Below are 16883 nucleotides of genomic sequence, written 5' to 3'. Positions count from 1 at the left end.
GAATATGATCTTTCATAACAAGAACTGACACCAAAAGCAGCTCCTTCACAAACATGCAGCCAGAGAGGGGTTTGTTGGTCATTTACATGTTTTATTAAATCTGTTGGTGTGTTCAGACTGTCTCCTGGATGGGGGGCTCATAGCCATCGGCCCTCTCCACCTTGGCTCCGGTGTCGTCCCCAGAAACCTTTGTGGTGGTGGTGGAGCCGCCTTCGCCGTGGAGCTCCATCAGTTTGCCCACTGCAATGAGAAAGAACTAGTTTGTTTGTTTTTTTCCTCTCACCAGTAACGGTACTGAAGAGGTGATGTCCGAGTTAGAACGGAGCATCAGGAGATCTCATTAAGCAGTAATCAGGCACTCATATGGGACCGAAACAGTTTGTCATCACGCGCTCCCATATGGCCTTGAACACTGATGAGGTGGACCTACGCTCAAACTTGGGCTTCTTCAGCATCTTGACCTTGCGGACGTAGACGTCGTGTAGGGGGTAGATGGACTGACAAGCCTTCTCTATGTCTTTGCCGACGCTGTCAGGGATCCTGAAACGCACCATAAAAAACAAAACGCGTCAAACATCTTCCACCTGACCATCAGGAGTTCAGCTATGGCTTCCCTCTGCTGCTCAGGAAGTGAACTTACAGCTTGTTGACAACTTCCTTCAGGTCGTTGGTCTGGACCTCGCGCGTCATGATCTCCATCATCTTCTTGCGGATCTGGCGGACCTGCTGGTGCTGGGCGTATGATGTCTTCCTGATCTGGTTGGTGCGCTTCTTTGTGAAGCCCACACAGAAGAGACGCAGGAGGTATCCGTCGGTCGTCTTCACGTCTACGTGGGCCTCGATCATGGTCTGAGCAAAAACACCAGGACACATTCTCAGTCTACTGATCAACGCAAATCACAAGACGGCGTGATGTTTAACTTCTACAATCTAAAGGTCTGATAACAAGGCTGATCCAGGTAGAAAACACACGTGTTCCAGTTTCCATGTCAACCATACCGTATGTGACTCTGAACCCTGAATCAGAGAGCAACCATGACGCTTTCACTACAGACGTTTGTTGCCAATCCACTCCAAAGCACCTGAACAACTATATATGGAATGATGACTAGTAACATTGTTATATTTTTAGTAATACTTCATCATGTCACATCTCCATGTGTTGCTTTAGCTTCTCTAAACAACCATGCACTAATGCACTAATTAGCCACATCCAGTGCTGACTGGTAACCATTGTTCCTGGTCTCTGCAGCATTTATACTCAAACTGGGAAATCATATTCACAAACTTGATGGACCGATCAAAAAATATCTGAATCAGTGCCAGTATAGAAAAAATATCTATGTTGGTTATCAGTGACAATGAGGCCTATCCATAACGACAAATCTATTCAGTATAATTCAATGTTTTGTATTTTAAAAATTTTTTTTTTATTTTACATTGGCTGTTCTGCTCCTAATTGCACTGACTGAACAACAAGCTTGTGAAGCTAATTGTATATTTAAGTGCTGTACTGACACAGGGTTAGCAAATTAATTTGGAATTTGAACATTTATGTTTGATTTTTTTTCTCTTTTAGAAACAACTTAAAATCAATCCAGCAGTGTTCTGCATCAGCTGATACTAAATTTTTTATATCATAACAGAAGTGAAAAACGGGGATCCCTAATGCAAAGTTCCACATAGTAAACAGCTAAACTAGTGTCAATACTGCCATAAAACTAAATCAACTAATCTTCCCTTCTTGTTCAGGTTCACAAATGACTAATTTATTTAAATGAAAAAAAAAAAATAAATAAATAACAGAATAAAGCCACTTCCTGCTCCGAACCCAACATTACCTGCCACTTCTTGACCATGGAGCACATCTTGTCGCGGGTCAGATCCATGCCGTGGAAGTTGGTGAGGCAGTTCTTGCCCTGAACGTCCTCGGTGACGAGCTTGAACTTGCGGAAGGCCACCTCGTCGTTCTGCAGGTCAGCCAGGCTCACCTCGAACACGCGTCCCTTCAGTCCATCAGAGGCAATTCCTGACAAACAGAGAGGAGCGTCAAGAGTTCAAACGTCATGAAGAGGAGCAAAGATTCAGTCTTATCCTGACTGGGCCAAAGTGCTGTCCCACTTTTGGGATTTTTTTTTTTTTTTAGTTCCCACCATGGAAATTCCTCATGAGTTGAAGTCACAATCAATAATTCTCTTTACAAAAAGACAAAATAAAATAAAGAGATCTGAGGAATACTAGATTAGCAAATGAAACATATACAATAGTACACATTTCAAAATGGATATTTTGTTCAACTTTTTGTATCCAGTGGTTGGTATAAGCTAACCTGAGCTACATGCTACCGTGCAACCAATACTGCAGAAAGTATTATGCTGTTCTAATAGAACTATTTTCTTTATCTTTGCAGTTTTTGTAATACATTGTTCATCTAAATCATTATTATTTACATCATACACATTCCTGTTTGTAGTTCAAAAACAAGATAGTAATGGACAATTTGAATATACAGCTCGCGAAAATTAAGTGTCCTACTAACCAAGAACAATTTCGAACCAAGTAATTTTCACATTTCAAAAGAAGCTAACAGTATTACAGAATCATTTAATTCCAACAATATCTGTGCATGTAAAGCTGACAAATACTGACTTATTTTCTATTACCAATTTCTTTGCTACAAAACACAAGAAAACTATTGTGACTAAATGTTAGCTGTACATTGGTCTTCCCTGTCAGATCCTGTAGAGAAAAATGGTTACACAATAAAGTGTCCCCGGGTACCGCATGCAGACTTACTGGTTCCCTGAGTCCTGGTGACCAAGGTTTTGCCAATGTTGCGGATGTTGAACATGGCTGGTGCCTTCACATCGTACCAGTCCTTCTTGGAGAACGGGTCCACACTGTAAACAAGAGACAGATTTTAGCTTTAAACTTCTTCAGCACTTCAATGATTCTGAAATGTAACTCAGCCTAACGAAGAACTCTCTCAATTGGTCTGGAGCTAAACTGTGCTGCAGGCAGCTAGCTCATCGCTTAACTCAGCCCTGCTAACATTGAGCAGCTTCGGCAAATATCGCTGCTATAACCGACTACGGACAGACACGGAACTCTACCCTTTCTCTAGACATACTGAACACCGTCGCTGCGCGTTGTGCAAGTTAAACTAAGCGGTAGAAAGCCGCAGTAAGAAGTTCTGCTAGAGAGCGTGTCTGAGCTCCATACACAGACTCAGAGGCCGGCAGCGACAGGACCAGCGTCCTTACCTCTACCATCTGTCTAATATCAACTTCATCCGTCACATTTTTCTCACCAAACCAATAACGGTGAGAAGCAGAAAACATATTCCGTGTATCTGTGTAAGAATTTTTGACTTACATCTTCTTTTTGGCACCTTTTTTGCCGCCTTTGGTCAGCCTCTTATTCTTGCCGACTGCCATGTTGGCTACAGGGAGCGAAAGAGGAGGAAACAGGAAATATCGCGAGAGTTAAGGAGAACGTCAAGCCGGGGACGTGACACTTGAATTATCGCGGGTTCTGGTCATTTCTGTGGGCTCCCTCTGCTGGTTACAGGCTGTTTACAGAAATACAATCTATGCTGTCAAACTTTAGAATTTTAAATTGAGCTTTCTTTAAATAAAAATTATTTCAGCAATCAATGAAAAATATCAGTCATGTTAATTAGTATGTTTAGATTCCATTATTTTTTTGTAGCAATTATTTTATAGCCTCCAAAACAGCCTTTAAAGTATAGGCTTTGTTTATTTTGGTTATTCAGATTAACATAACACATAATATTAAATGAATAATAACAAAGAAAATACAGCTATTAAAATTAATGCAGGTAAAATCTCAGAGTTGTTGCTATCTTAGTCAACTGGCCCTATAATTGTAAACAAAGCTCATGTGTGGTATACAAAAAAATTGCATGTTTTTTTATTAGTTATTGTAAATCTTTATTTATTTACATTTTTTTATTTTGTTTATTTCAGATGTTTTTTTTGGGGGGGGAGGGGGTTTGCCTGCCACAACTTCCATCAGTTTTATCAATTTTAGATTAGGAAAGTTTGCCAGGCTTTCCTAATCTGCAGTGACGTGATGGGCTTTGCTACCTTTGGCCTTGGAAGAAGCAGGGTAGGTTTTCGTCATGCAACACACACTCGCACACACACACTGCCAGAGATGATGCTTGGCTGTCTGGAACCTTTGGGCTTTTCAGTAACTGTCTTCTTAGAAATTGTGTGGAAATAGAAAAGGAAAACTTGAGAAGTCCATCTATTAGTACATACCAAATGATTTTTATTTTTTTTAATTCACGCTTTGAAATAATCACATTTCCCATGATGTTCTTATTTATTGTTATTTTAAGTAATAACAGAAATGACAATTGAATAGAATCTCAAATCTATTAATTAGATTGACAGGGAAGACTGACGCAAGACTGATAAAGACTGATAAAACATTCAGAATCAGTTCACCAAACCAGTATTAACTTAAACTATATGAAAAAGTACACAATAAAAAATATTCTGCACAGACTTCACAGAAATGGGATAAAATTGTAAATTCCTACAGAAAAGGTTTAACCAGCAACTTTTGACCTCAAAGATATAAAATAATTTTTCTTTCAAAATATTGGGAGTAAAAGTGGCTAAAATGATAGTTATGGCAATATCACAAGCTTTCAACAGGTGTAACTAGTTTCTTTGCATTAACAGGTCAAACAGGCACGTTGACTGGCTCCGCCCCGGCTGCCACAGCTAGGAATGTTCTCTGTTGGTAAAATGCCTCCAGCCACCAATGCCAACTCCTGAAGGAAATACAAGTAAAAGCAAGCAGTCCTGTAAAATATGAACAAATAAAACACATGTACCCTCCATAAATGTGATGTTTTATTTTTACCAGCTCTGAGTGGCTTAGAAGATATAGCAAAGATAAAATCATAGAAATGCCAACAACAGCTCAAATAACCGCTTACTAAAATGAATTCAGTTGAAATATTTCACGGTAAGGTAGAAAAATCAACAGTTTGGATCCATTGTGTGTTTTATCGGGCTCAAGGTTCAGTGGGGCGGAAGATATTTTCTCCCCACTATTTAGAGTTTCTTTGTACTGATAAGGCAGTGTTTAAAGGCCACACAGTGGTGATACTGACCATGCCACCCACCTTGTGTCCTTATTGTACAACACAAAGCTCCTATGATCTCAATCTGGTTTCTGAATCACAACAAGGTGAGAAAAATGCTAGCTATATTAAATATGACCTAAATAAAATTTGACTTTGTAATGTAATGCCTTGAGTATTGGGTTTGTGTCTCTTTAAAAACTCCTGCTTTTTCTGAAGCTCCACCCTCAGGAAGTCATCACAATATGGCTCCTCTATTAACCTGTTAACAATGTATTTATCACAGTTCCACCAGGTGTTTGCTAATTGCTGCTGGCTAGTCTGAAGGAGCTGAATGAGGGAGCCACGAGGGAGTGCTTCTCTATGAGGCAGAAACTCGGAAACTGCAGCTCAGAAGAGGAGCATCACGCCGAAGGCGGGGCTAGGTCCAGCCAGGCGTTTTGCACAGCTGAATGGTTGCCAAGGCAGACTAAAGGATTTCTCATGCATGAAATAATCAAAGCAACACTCCATGTGTGCCTTTGATGAGAGGAAAACATTATAAAAGGGAAAAATGTAAGTCAATTTTACACAATAATGCCCCACTAATAACATATCCTATTGGAGCCAGTCAGCTGATGTGAGAACATTAAATCGAAAAGTGCGGCCTGTCCCTGGTGAGGGCTTCCATGGCTCCCACAGTCCCTGTGGAAACAGCTCTAGTGTACAGGGAGGTCAGCAGCAGCAGTGGCATCAGCTGGCTCTGTGGAAACGCTTCCAGCCTCTTCATCCCCATTGCAGGGTGAATTTGAAGTCAGCAGAGCAGACTGACACAGGGGAAGATGGATTTAGAGCATTTATTACCACAGCTCCGACCGAGCGCAATTAGAATCAGTTCATGATGCAATCACGGAGTTGGATGAAAGTGGGACCCCTCATCTAACCGGCTCTGCAAATATATCACGTGTTAGGGGGTTATGGTGATGGAGGTGATATGAAAAGGCAAGCAAAGCAGAGCTGTCACTTTGCATCAATGTCTGGTCTGCTGAGCCTCGGGATGGAGACATTTCTCCTTGTGCTGTTGCAAAATCTTTGCTCGTTTTTTTAAATTGATTTCTTTAAACCACAACGCTGTTTGTTGTTCTCTTCAAACAAATTATTTAACGTTTGGCGTTTTATATGTGATTGTTTTATTGTTTTTTGGTTTCAGTTTTTGGGGCCACAGGAGTTTTGCTGTTTTCCTTATTTTTTATTTTTTAATTTTATCAGGATGAAACCCCACTGAGATTACAAACCTCTTATTCAGCGCAGTCCTGGTCGTTAGGCAGCAACGGCACAAAATACATTACACAGTTGAAAGAAAATGTCAAGCTATCAAAAACACTGTTATTAAATCTGCCTAGAGAACTTTTAGTTTGGATGTAAAAGCACTAAACAAGAGGAATTCAGTCAATCTCAAAGTTTCTTGTGGCAACTTTCAAGAGGGAGCAGAATGAACTAAAGCTTTATTACCCAATTCAATAACGGTCGGACAGAAGAAGCAAATTGTGTGGGAAAAAAGTAAAAGAGTCAACATTTCTCAGTGTGATTGCAATACAAATATAGACCAGCAGGAGTCCAATCTGGATTTAAAGCGCATGAAAATTAAATGCAATTGAACATGCCATTGTGAACATTTTAAAAGTGATCAGTAAATTTGTTTTTTTATTATTCTTTTACGTACATTACTTACTTCAATGGCGTGGTCTTTTGTCTTTTACATTTTGAAGAAAATAGACTATGTTGCTAATGTTTTATTAAAGTACATCAGGAATGGGGCAAGCGTGTTGCATTTGGGATCAAAATATGTCAATAAGTTAGCAGCACAGAGTAGCGACATCAGCGGCTTCATCTCGATACACGGCTATATAGATAAACTCTGAATCAGTTTTAAAGGCTGTAGGATGAAGAGTTAGCAGCAAATAGAGTTCAACCAGTAAAGTTTGTCCAGGAGAGAGACAGGGAAGAAACTGGGAGTCATGGCCAAGTGTCATCTGATATGCTTTAATTTGTTGGCAACAGACTCCAAACTAGCCTAGCAGCATAACTACAGAGATAGCTCAGGATAACCTGAGTCAGTCTAACTATCATCTTGAGCAAAGAGGAAAGTTGTAAGCCTAGTCTAGAAAGTAGACAGGATGTCTGCCTCTTGGACTAAAACTGGGAGCTGGTTCTACTGGAACACCTGATGGATGAAGGAGTTAATTATTAAGGGCTTTTTGAATGAGTAGGAGATTTTTAGATTCTATGCTGGATTTAACAGGGAGCCAGTGAAGAGAAGCGGGGGAAAAAGGAGAAATATGATTTCAGATTTTCATTTTCATCAGAACTCAGGTGGCAGTGTTTTGGGACAGCTGAAGGCTTTTAATCTGCATTTTGTGGACTTTCCTCTAGTAAAGAATTACTCCAGCCATGAAGCTAAAATGCAGCTGTTAATGGGAACTGCTGAAATGCTTTTATTTTTTAAAACTTCGTGCAACAAAGATTCACCAGGCTACTCTATTCTTTTCTGTTAAAAAAAATCCCTTCTGCTATTCAATTCTAATTTTCTGAGAAAATGAAGTTTAGATCTTGATTATCAATAAGATATAATCATCAAAATGAATGCCTGGAATATATCAGTATGTGTTTACTGATTTGTTGTATTTTATGGATTTATGTTTGGAAAATCTATATTACATTATAAAGCCATATTTTTCGAGTTTTGTCAAGGTCGTATGACTTATATACACAACCGCCAGCGATTTGCTTGCTTATCCGGTGGACAGAGACAACAGTTCTGGTTTTGTTGATTGTTTCTCAAATGATCCTGAGCAGAGGCCGAGGCTAGGAGTGAAGATCCCAAGAAATGAGAGATTATTAATTGAACTACAGCATTCTGAGAGGCCACCTGAGCGGCTCACCTGCCTCAGAGCTGAATAGACGTTGGTCTGTACAGCGCATGCGCCGTTCACTCTAGGGTTCTACTGTCATGGCGGTGACGAGCTGAAGCTACCGGGGCAGATCAGGAAGCAAACCCAGCGCAGCTGGCTCAACCTTGTCATTTAATCGAGTCTCCGGAGCTTCCCGGGCAGCGCCGAGCACTCCTCCGTTTGCTACGCGCTTCTTCGGAGCACGGACATAGGACTTCTCCCCTCCTTTGTTGGGAGTTTTCGGTTGTGAGTGTCAAGTGAGTGCACTCGGAGGGAGCAGCAACTTCCACAGCTGAAGGGGAGAAATTAAAGTGACTGTGTCCAGAGGAGAGAGGTGGTGGAGCGGGAGTACGACTGGCTGCTCACTGCCTGCGCCGTGTGCTTGCTTCACGGCTTTAATCGCATCAATTAATCCGCTGGGGTGTCAAGTTACGGAGCGAGCAGGACAGAGAGTGGAGGAGCGGTGACATTTCCGACCAGCACCACATTCCCCCGTTGCTCCCTCTTTACCGCGTCCCTCCAAAACTACTTTAAATGGGAAGAAAAGCGCTTTGAGTATGTGTCTCTAGACCGGTCACAACTCATCTGAAGGGGGAGACAGTAGAACCGCGTTACCCTCCAACCCCCTCGACGTCGGCTGCTCCCTCGCCATTGGAGGTGAACAGGTGCCTTACCTGTGAACGCCACCTGTCCCGTCCTTCCTTAGCAAATGGCTAGCGCAGCGGCGGCGGAGCCAGGGGATGGAAAGGACGGGCGAGCGGGCGCCATGCAGCTCAACCCCGCGGTCCCCATCAGGGGGATCAGGATGAAGTTCGCCGTGCTGGCTGGCCTGGTGGAAGTTGGAGAAGTTTCCAACCGAGACATCGTGGAGACCGTGTTCAACTTGGTAAGCTGATTATGGGAGCTCAGGACAGGACAGGCCGTGGACAGACCTGTCTCCCTGAACTCGCACTCTGCTCGTGTGCCGTCCAGCTGAAATCCTGATTTCTGTCCCGGCACTTTCCTCTTTTAAATGCCTTTTAACACTATGTTACATTGAAAAGGTATTTTATTAAGGTAAAAAGCGATTCCTAATTTGATGTAGGTATTCCAGCGCTGCTTAGTTTCTGTCTTTCACAGTTTGAATACGCCTGTGATCACTCATTCTGCTGGATGATATTGTCAAAGAAGTTATTGCGATTGATAATGTTGTCATTTCGAGACCATTTTTAAGTAATATTGTGGTAATGGCATGATAGTGCAAGAACACATTCTCATAGATGAACAAACTTTCAGTTCTATTAAACATTTAACACTGGAACTGGAAGACATTTTAAATTTCCCAGATAAATAAAACGGAAGCAAATAAAATGAATTATAAATTCCTTAAAAAGAAAGTGCTGGTTGAGACCAAAACGCCAGACTGTCATGCAGTTTTTGATGGAAAAAGTGAGAGAAGACAACAATAAATCACCTAAATGGAAATTACTGGGATTGTTTTAATTTATATGATTGATTGAGTTACCACTTCCTGCCACAGGCCTAGACTGCGTCATACGTTCCCACACTGTTCCTTCAGAGCCAGCCCTAGATTATTTGGGGCCCTAACCAGATTTGGCTATGGGCCACTATTTCTGGTAAAACCGATCGTCTTAATTGAATTGAGGTTCTGCGTAAACATGAATTACTCCCTGAATTTTAGTAGAAAGAGTTCATATTGCTATGAATTTATAGAGGAGTCATTAAAAACCAGTGGGAGAGCACCTGTCCAGATGGACCTGATATTTTAGCTGCACAAACCAAGATGGACATTGTTCATTACTGCATATGGATGATATTAAATGTGTTAACTTTAACAGAACACCATTGTTTATTTTGGTGCCATATTTTCTGCTTTCATGTTGCTGTGGCAAAGTTATGTTGTAGGCTGGCGAGGGCTGTCTTGGTCTGCCTGATCAGAAATCAGAAATGTGCTAGCTAAGTGTCAGTCATATACAGTCTAAAGTTGACGTTCGTTACTGTTTTCACAAAAGAAAATTCGGCCACGAAACGAAAGCTTTGTCTGCTTCCAGTATTTTCAATATAAAAGGGGATTTCTGAAATGTTTTTGATGAAACTTAGACCTTGTGAAGTGAAGTTAGCATGTGCTCACACATCCACTCCGTTGACTGTTTAAAGTGAGGCGGTGGAAAACATTATGTAACAAAATAGTTGATTTAAAATTTCCATTAATCTTCTGGAAAATCAGAATTATTTTATTCCTGTCTATAACAGTAATGCCCACCTCTGTTGCCAATAGCAATGAAAAACCAAAGAGAATAGAACGCTTAATGACTGAAAAAATTACAGCTTTATGTATATTGCACCTTTTATAAAAACAAATGTTTTTTTACATCTTTGTTAAAGCTGTCAAAAACAACCAATCAGAGCCAGAAGGAGCGTCTTGGCGCTGTCAATCAACCGCTAGTTTTTGCTGCTCGAAGTACTAAAGATGGGGAAACAACTTATTGGTACAGGAAAACCGTTTATGCACCGTAATTGGTGGACATGCTAACTAGCCTTAGCATTCAAGATATTCAAGAGGAGGGAGGATAAGCAGCATCACACGAAGAGTTATTGACAGCACTAAGACTCGCTTCCTGGCTGTGATTGGCTATTTCTAGTTAACACAGGGGAAAAAGAGGAAGAGCTTAATCCATTTTGGAGTATGAAATCTGTATTTCATACTCCTGACATATTTTATAGTTCAGCTAAGTGGATTCTACTGTTTTTTTTTCCTGGCTTCACATATCATTAGGAACTGCAGGTTAGATTAGAGAAGCTTCTGCAGATATTTTGTGTGGCCAGTCGCTGCTGGTGCCCTCAGGTCACCGATGAGGTAGTTCTGTTTGTCTGATAGCGAGCTGTACAGCGACCTTAGTCCACGTGCATGACACTGAAAGAATGAATGAATGGAGCTCTCCACAACCAGGAAGTGTGGCGTTCAGGGACGGAGCATGCTCAAGCAGAGTTTCCGCTGCCGAGGTGGGAGGAGAGGTGAAGGTGGAACCTGCAGAACTGCTTTGTCACCGTTAGCCAAACAATGAAGTCTTTTAGAGAGGGAGCCTCATCCTCCATGTCTGTAGTCATTAAGCGAACTGCGACTCCCACTGTGGAGACAAATGAATCACAGGCAGTTGTCTTCAAGTGGCTGTGGCATCATTATGACAAGCGGTCTGCTGTTATTAAAGCATAAAAACATAAAATACTAGGTTTAGTAACATTCAGCTTGTTTGCATCATCGGCATATGAGCTTTGAAAGGCTGTGGTAATATATGCCTTTCCTTGAAGTTAATTTTCCATGGACATTGTGCAGATTTTTTTGAAAAATTCATTTCATTTGGCTTAGGGATGTTGTAAACTAATATTTTAGTAATTGAGTGAACTATCAATTATTCTTATGATTAGTCAAGTAATCGGATCAAAAGATTAAAAAAAAAAGGTAAATCTAACGTAACAACAGTGTTTCTATCGCATGTCAACATCAGTCTGATTTTTCACAGGTGAGTTCCCCTAACAATAACTTTTCTGTAGTTTAGAAAATTAACTTGTAACAATAATAGCTCACTTTCTAAGTTAATCTGAAGGAAAGTTACACAAAAATCTGTAATTATATTCAATTCAATAAAGAACTAAGCTCACAAATAGGCTTATAAAAATGTTTATTCTCCAGCTTTTGCTTTATGCATTCATCTTCAGTCAATTTAACAGATGAACTCTCACCTGGCCCAGACATTTATGGCCTTTGTGTTCATGTTAGCGGCAGGATTTGACTCCTTGTTCATCACACTCAGAGACTCATCTGTCACCTACATGCCGCCACGATGAGATCCGACACCCATTTGTTGAGACCGGGTTGATATGAAATAAATTTTCCGGTTCGTCCTTAAAGCTACACTTACGTTAATTGACTGAAGCGCAGCCGCCCGCAGTGTTCAGTCTGTCCGCTCACCTGTATAAACACACCTCCAGCGCTCTACTCTGCTGTTCGCCCTGAACCGTCAACAGGCAGCAGCTCCAAGAGGAGAAAAGACGGCAGTATCGCGCCAGTCATTTTAAGGATGCTTATTGTCCCCCAAGAAACAACAAAGACCCAGACGTTCTCATGAATCAGTAACATCCTCCCAGACCGAACTTGAAAACTAACACTTAGCTTTCGTCAACAACTCAGGTAGAAGTGAGAGCTCTGCGCAACGCAAGTAATAACGCGGCCGGAACACGGTGCATTAAATAATAAAATATAACTGAGCAAAGCTTCCAGGCAGACAAATCTTCCTAGAGGTATTTTAATAAACCAGGTATAATCCATCCTTTATCCAACTGAGTCCAGTATTTGTATTTCTAATTATTGCACATTATTTTTATGCAACTGTCTTGTACAGTACATTATTATTGGCTAGTTTTAATCTTTTTTTATATATTGTTTTTAACCCTATACATCTACACACAGGCCTGTCATGATAAGACATTTTGCTGGGCGATAAATTGACCCAGGAATTATTGCGATAAACGATAATGTTGTTTTCAGACCATTTTCAAGTGATGTTGAAAATAGAATACTAATTCGAGTTTGCCTTTCTCATAGATAAATAAATTTAAATTTAGTAAAGAACACTTGACACTGGATCTGGAAGATATTTTGAATATCCCCAAATACTCCATCAAAACAGCCAAAAATAACACAGAACCCCCCCCCCCACACAACCAAAACCTGAAATGAAATTAAATTATGATGTGTCTAACTTCTATTCCAAAGCTGTTAATCGAATCAGAATAAAAGTTCTCCAACTCCTTTTAGTTTATTTTATTGCTTGTGATAAGCAATAAAAGGAAAACATGAATTTCCCCTTTGCTTTTTCTAATCTATTCCACCGATGATAAACATGTAGATTTGGATGGATAGAAAAGGTTGTCCTGTCTAAGCTCTAGTGGGTCTCAACACTGAAGTTGAATGCAATTCCTGTACAAAAAAATATTGTAAGGACCTCATTCAAAAATATCATAAATCATGTGAAATAACCTTCCAAGCCCTTCCTCTTGTCTCTGTCTGCTGTGTTCACCTTCTTCTGGATCCTTCTTGCTTTGTTTCCTCCTCCTGCTTCGTTGCATCATGCTTTCTCTGTAGGTTATTTGTGTGTGAGGCTCAACACAGCGGTAGTTTTCATGACTTGACACTTGGGCTGAGATCCAAACATCAGGAGACAAATTCATTAGACAGCTGCCTTTGTTTGTGCTTGGAGTCAGTGATTTGGTGACCACAGAAGAAGAAACAGTGTTGCTCCCTCTTTATAAAATTATCTAATTTCTCTATTTGCAAAAAATTAAAAATTTTTGCAACTCAAATGTCAAAAGTTCAAAATTCTCCACATTTGAAACTCAAATTTCAAAGTTCTACCTAAATAACTATTTCTGAGGTTTGTCTGGCAATTTTTCAACTTTTCAAACTCAGAGATTTCCTTTTTTTTTTTTTTTTTGGGAGAAAATTTCTGAGATATTCAAAATTTCAGATTTCTTTTCTAGAAAATGTTTGACTTCTCCAGCTTAAAAATGTTTGTTTTTCTTGAAAACATCTGTGATCTCAAAATCTCAGATTGTTTTTTTGGTGGAAATTTATTTATTTTTCTATTTACACTGCCCCACATATGCTGTAGTGGTAAATCAACGACCCAGTGAATCATTTACACTTTTTCCTCTTTTGAGAATCAGCGCAGTCTGTATTACATGTTACAAACTGAGTTAATAAACTGAACCTGGGAACCTTTTTCACGATTGAAGCAATAGAGTGAGGGTAAATAATTATGAACTTAGGTTTGACCCAGAAGTGGCACACTATCGCACCTCCTCGGTTCTGCTTCACCTAGATCCGAACGGCTCTGCGGCTCCGTCTTTCACAGCGTCTAGTCTAATGCTCCACCGACTCAGGTGTTGCCTAACAAAGACCCATCCCGTTTCAGCCCAACCCGCTTCATCAAGCTGAGTAAACAGAAACACCCCTGTACAATATTTACCATCTCCTGTTGTCACAAAAACATTTACCGTAATTAAAATCAGATTTCATCATATCTAAAGTTTATACTGGACTCTGTCGGCAGTTAGTGAACCGTTTCCCTGCTCTAACAAAACTATTGATTTAACTCTACAGCAGATGACTGGTATAGATGTAAAAGGTCACCATCAGTTCTGAGGATGTGTGTGCCCTACTTTGCACTACTACCTAGTTTGTCATTGTTCAGTTGTGGCTCAGAAGGAAAAAAAATCACACACCACACGTGTTCAGCTAAAAATAAAGCAAGGAAAACGGCTCCCAGTACAGATATTTCAAGTCATTCCCAACTTTGGAGAAAAATCAGTTGGGCTTCTTGTTGTTGGGGAGTGTATTTCTCTGTCCAATAGAATTATGAAAGGCAGGTTTAAGGGTATGCATTCAATTTGTTTAGGCCACATGTGATGTAAATGGTACCCACAGGGTCACAGGAAGTAGGCCTGCTTTGTTTGCGTTTGGTGTAGTTAACCGAAGCCCTGAATGAGGAAAGCCCTGGGGGGCTGAGGGATCTGTCTATGTTGTTTTGTGTGCTGTAAGCATTTCTGAATGACCGATCCACCTGTGGACATTGCTGGTTGATAAAGAGGCAGATTGATCCACAGTTGGTGAACAATCCATAGCTGTGATTCACTACATCAACATGCTCAATCTGTTCTTCTGCGCAATAGAAACTATGAGGATATTGTTGCAAATAACAGTTTTATTAATTGAGAAATCGAATAAAAAATATTGTGATAAAACTTCAATTCCATACCGCCCTCTCCCAGAGTTTGAACATAAATGACAGTCCATATAGAGACCCAGTATAGTTATTTGGCCAATATGGACGCTGTGCGATCTCTAACCTTTCAGGCCGTTGAACAGGTCAGTTGTCCCAACATTACCTTTCATAAATATTTAGTTTGCTGATGTTCTTCAGGTAAAACAGGGCTTTATGAAAGAGGAACACCAGCTGAGCAGAATCAGATCTTCCAGCCCTGTCGGGCATATCGCTGCTGGAGCTCCATGTGAGGCGAGACGCCCTCAACCACAGCCTTGTATTGTAGGGTGTTGGTAGCGTTTGTTTCGGTTCCTTCAGAAAGTGCTAGAGGCCTGTGAAGAACATCAGGCCAGCATCTCAAAGGTTTCTGGTGAAACAGAAGAAGGTTACAGTTATGATGTGGATGGTTAACACTGATTCCATTATAACAGCAGATGAGAAAAGTTGTGTCTTCAGGGCGGCACTGTGCTAAAACACCTTTCAGAAGAGCTAATGCCAAGTTCTGCTTACACACATTAAAACCAAAACATTTATATTTTCAAAAAAGTTTTGAACTAAACATGAAAGAATTAACATTTTAAGTGTCTTTGACATCAGCTAAATGTTTCCATCAGATGCTGAGCCAGAGTTGAGGAAGATCTTATTGGAAGTTGTGAAACTAGCGTGGTGCTGTTTGAAGTTAGCAATATAAGCTAATTGCTGCATTCTCTGTATTTAGACAGGAAGGCTCAAACTAACAAACTCCACAGCAGTGTTTGTGGTTTAATGTTTAATGAGATGGAAAAGGTCAGGGATGCAAAAAGTAGTTCACATTTCTGAACGACAGTTAGAAATGTGAAGGCATGAAACTGCCTTCACAGTTTCATGTGAAGGCGGTCATATAGATGAAGAGCTCAGGGTTAGCAGGGAATAGCCCACTCAAGTTGGTTTCATTTTGTTTTTTTCAACTTGAAATATTTCATATGATCATCAAATCTGTGCTGAGTTATAGGAAAGAATGAAATAATTCATTAAAATCAGACTTGATCTGTGGATTAAGATTTTTTTTGCAATATGCAGCTTTAGTTAAAAGTAACATAATTAGCATATTAACTGTGATCATGTTGCATCATTGCATATGCATTTTCTTGCCTCATTTTTGATGTACATGCTTATTTCAGTTTGTCTAATTTTACATTGATATTTACATTTAATTATTTGTATATATATTTTTAAATTTAAATTACTTGCAAATTCACACTTGTGTTATACATTTTATTTGTATTTGCTATATACTTTGGATAAAAGGAGCCTGTCCACAGATAACTAATTTCCTTTTGGGGATCAATAAAGTAGATTCTGATTCTGATTTATTTTTTTGTGGCCACCAATAGTTATGGGTTATGATTGAATTTGCTCTCAGACACAGTTCTCTAACATTATCAGAAAAGAAATCTGTAATTCTGTCTAAAATGTGAAATTTAGAATTCCTAATTAAACCTTCTGAATCATTTGGAAGTTTATTTTTTACATGTTTGACAAGGTAGTCAACCTTTTGTTTTGTCAGTTTATTTATTTTGTCCATTGGTGGTTGTACTCCTGGTTGAACTGACTGAACAAATGAAAGTTGCTTTTACATGTTTGAATCTTATGAAGATATTGGTGGATGTTGGTGTGATGTACTGGTTCGGCGTTATAAAATAAATGTGTAACTCTCTATATTTGTCTGTTTTTTTTAAAAACAAAACATCTTAAGTAAATTCAGCTCTGTTTTTCTGTAGTAAATATCAGAAATCGGTATTGGAAGTGAAAACAGTGCATCTTTGCAGTCTTACCATGAACATGATGGTCAGTGTGTCCCGCCCACATATAATAAGGGATCAGATGTGGGTGGGGGCCACTGAGACGGGGCTTAAAGGTGTGGGGCGCGTAGGCCACTGGGTGGACCCTCCACATCCCACACACTCCAGTGAAATGGAATAAAGGGGGCTCACTGTTGTTCAACTCTGAGCACTGCTGAAGCTTTTCTGC

At 40.0% G+C, this 16883-nt stretch overlaps 2 protein-coding genes, 1 long non-coding RNA gene and 1 other non-coding gene across 10 annotated transcripts in view; 1 reads left to right on the top strand and 3 right to left on the bottom strand.

Moving 5' to 3' along the window:
* Positions 1 to 70: 70 nt before the first annotated feature.
* rps3a (ribosomal protein S3A) lies at positions 71 to 3474 on the bottom strand. Its single transcript, XM_055056447.1, has 6 exons — positions 3376 to 3474; positions 2797 to 2900; positions 1842 to 2029; positions 641 to 849; positions 431 to 540; positions 71 to 240 (listed from the first exon to the last, which is right to left on the bottom strand). The coding sequence occupies exons 1-6, from the start codon at positions 3435 to 3437 to the stop codon at positions 113 to 115; spliced, it is 801 nt and encodes a 266-aa protein (XP_054912422.1). The 5' UTR covers positions 3438 to 3474; the 3' UTR covers positions 71 to 112.
* Positions 324 to 394, bottom strand: LOC129376966 (small nucleolar RNA SNORD73). The gene has a single exon (XR_008607860.1). It is a non-coding gene; the product is annotated as a small nucleolar RNA SNORD73 (small nucleolar RNA).
* An 801-nt stretch (positions 3475 to 4275) lies between the features above and the next one.
* LOC129376844 (uncharacterized) lies at positions 4276 to 8836 on the bottom strand. The gene is made up of 2 exons (XR_008607839.1): positions 8727 to 8836; positions 4276 to 4807 (listed from the first exon to the last, which is right to left on the bottom strand). It is a non-coding gene; the product is annotated as an uncharacterized LOC129376844 (long non-coding RNA).
* lrba (LPS responsive beige-like anchor protein) overlaps positions 8102 to 16883 on the top strand; it is a 213614-nt gene continuing 204832 nt past the window's right edge. For all 7 annotated transcript variants that reach the window (XM_055056440.1, XM_055056443.1, XM_055056442.1 and 4 more), the window contains exon 1: positions 8102 to 8938. In XM_055056440.1, coding sequence (XP_054912415.1) covers positions 8762 to 8938 — 177 coding nt within the window. In that variant the 5' untranslated portion in view covers positions 8102 to 8761. The remainder of the gene's footprint in view (positions 8939 to 16883) is intronic.

The sequence above is a fragment of the Poeciliopsis prolifica genome, unplaced genomic scaffold (assembly GCF_027474105.1).
Source record: "Poeciliopsis prolifica strain line A6 unplaced genomic scaffold, Auburn_PproV2 SCAFFOLD045, whole genome shotgun sequence".
NCBI classification, from domain to species: domain Eukaryota; kingdom Metazoa; phylum Chordata; class Actinopteri; order Cyprinodontiformes; family Poeciliidae; genus Poeciliopsis; species Poeciliopsis prolifica.
Note: the sequence above shows the minus strand (reverse complement) of the source record. Positions and strands in the feature narration are given on the sequence as shown.

Excerpts from the sequence above, each read along its gene's own strand:
- rps3a (XM_055056447.1), bottom strand. The coding sequence starts at position 3,437 with ATGGCAGTCGGCAAGAATAAGAGGCTGACCAAAGGCGGCAAAAAAGGT. Across the intron at positions 850-1,841 it reads CCATGGTCAAGAAGTGGCAG|ACCATGATCGAGGCCCACGT; the intron begins GTAATGTTGGGT and ends GTTTTTGCTCAG. Across the intron at positions 541-640 it reads AAGGAAGTTGTCAACAAGCT|GATCCCTGACAGCGTCGGCA; the intron begins GTAAGTTCACTT and ends GGTGCGTTTCAG.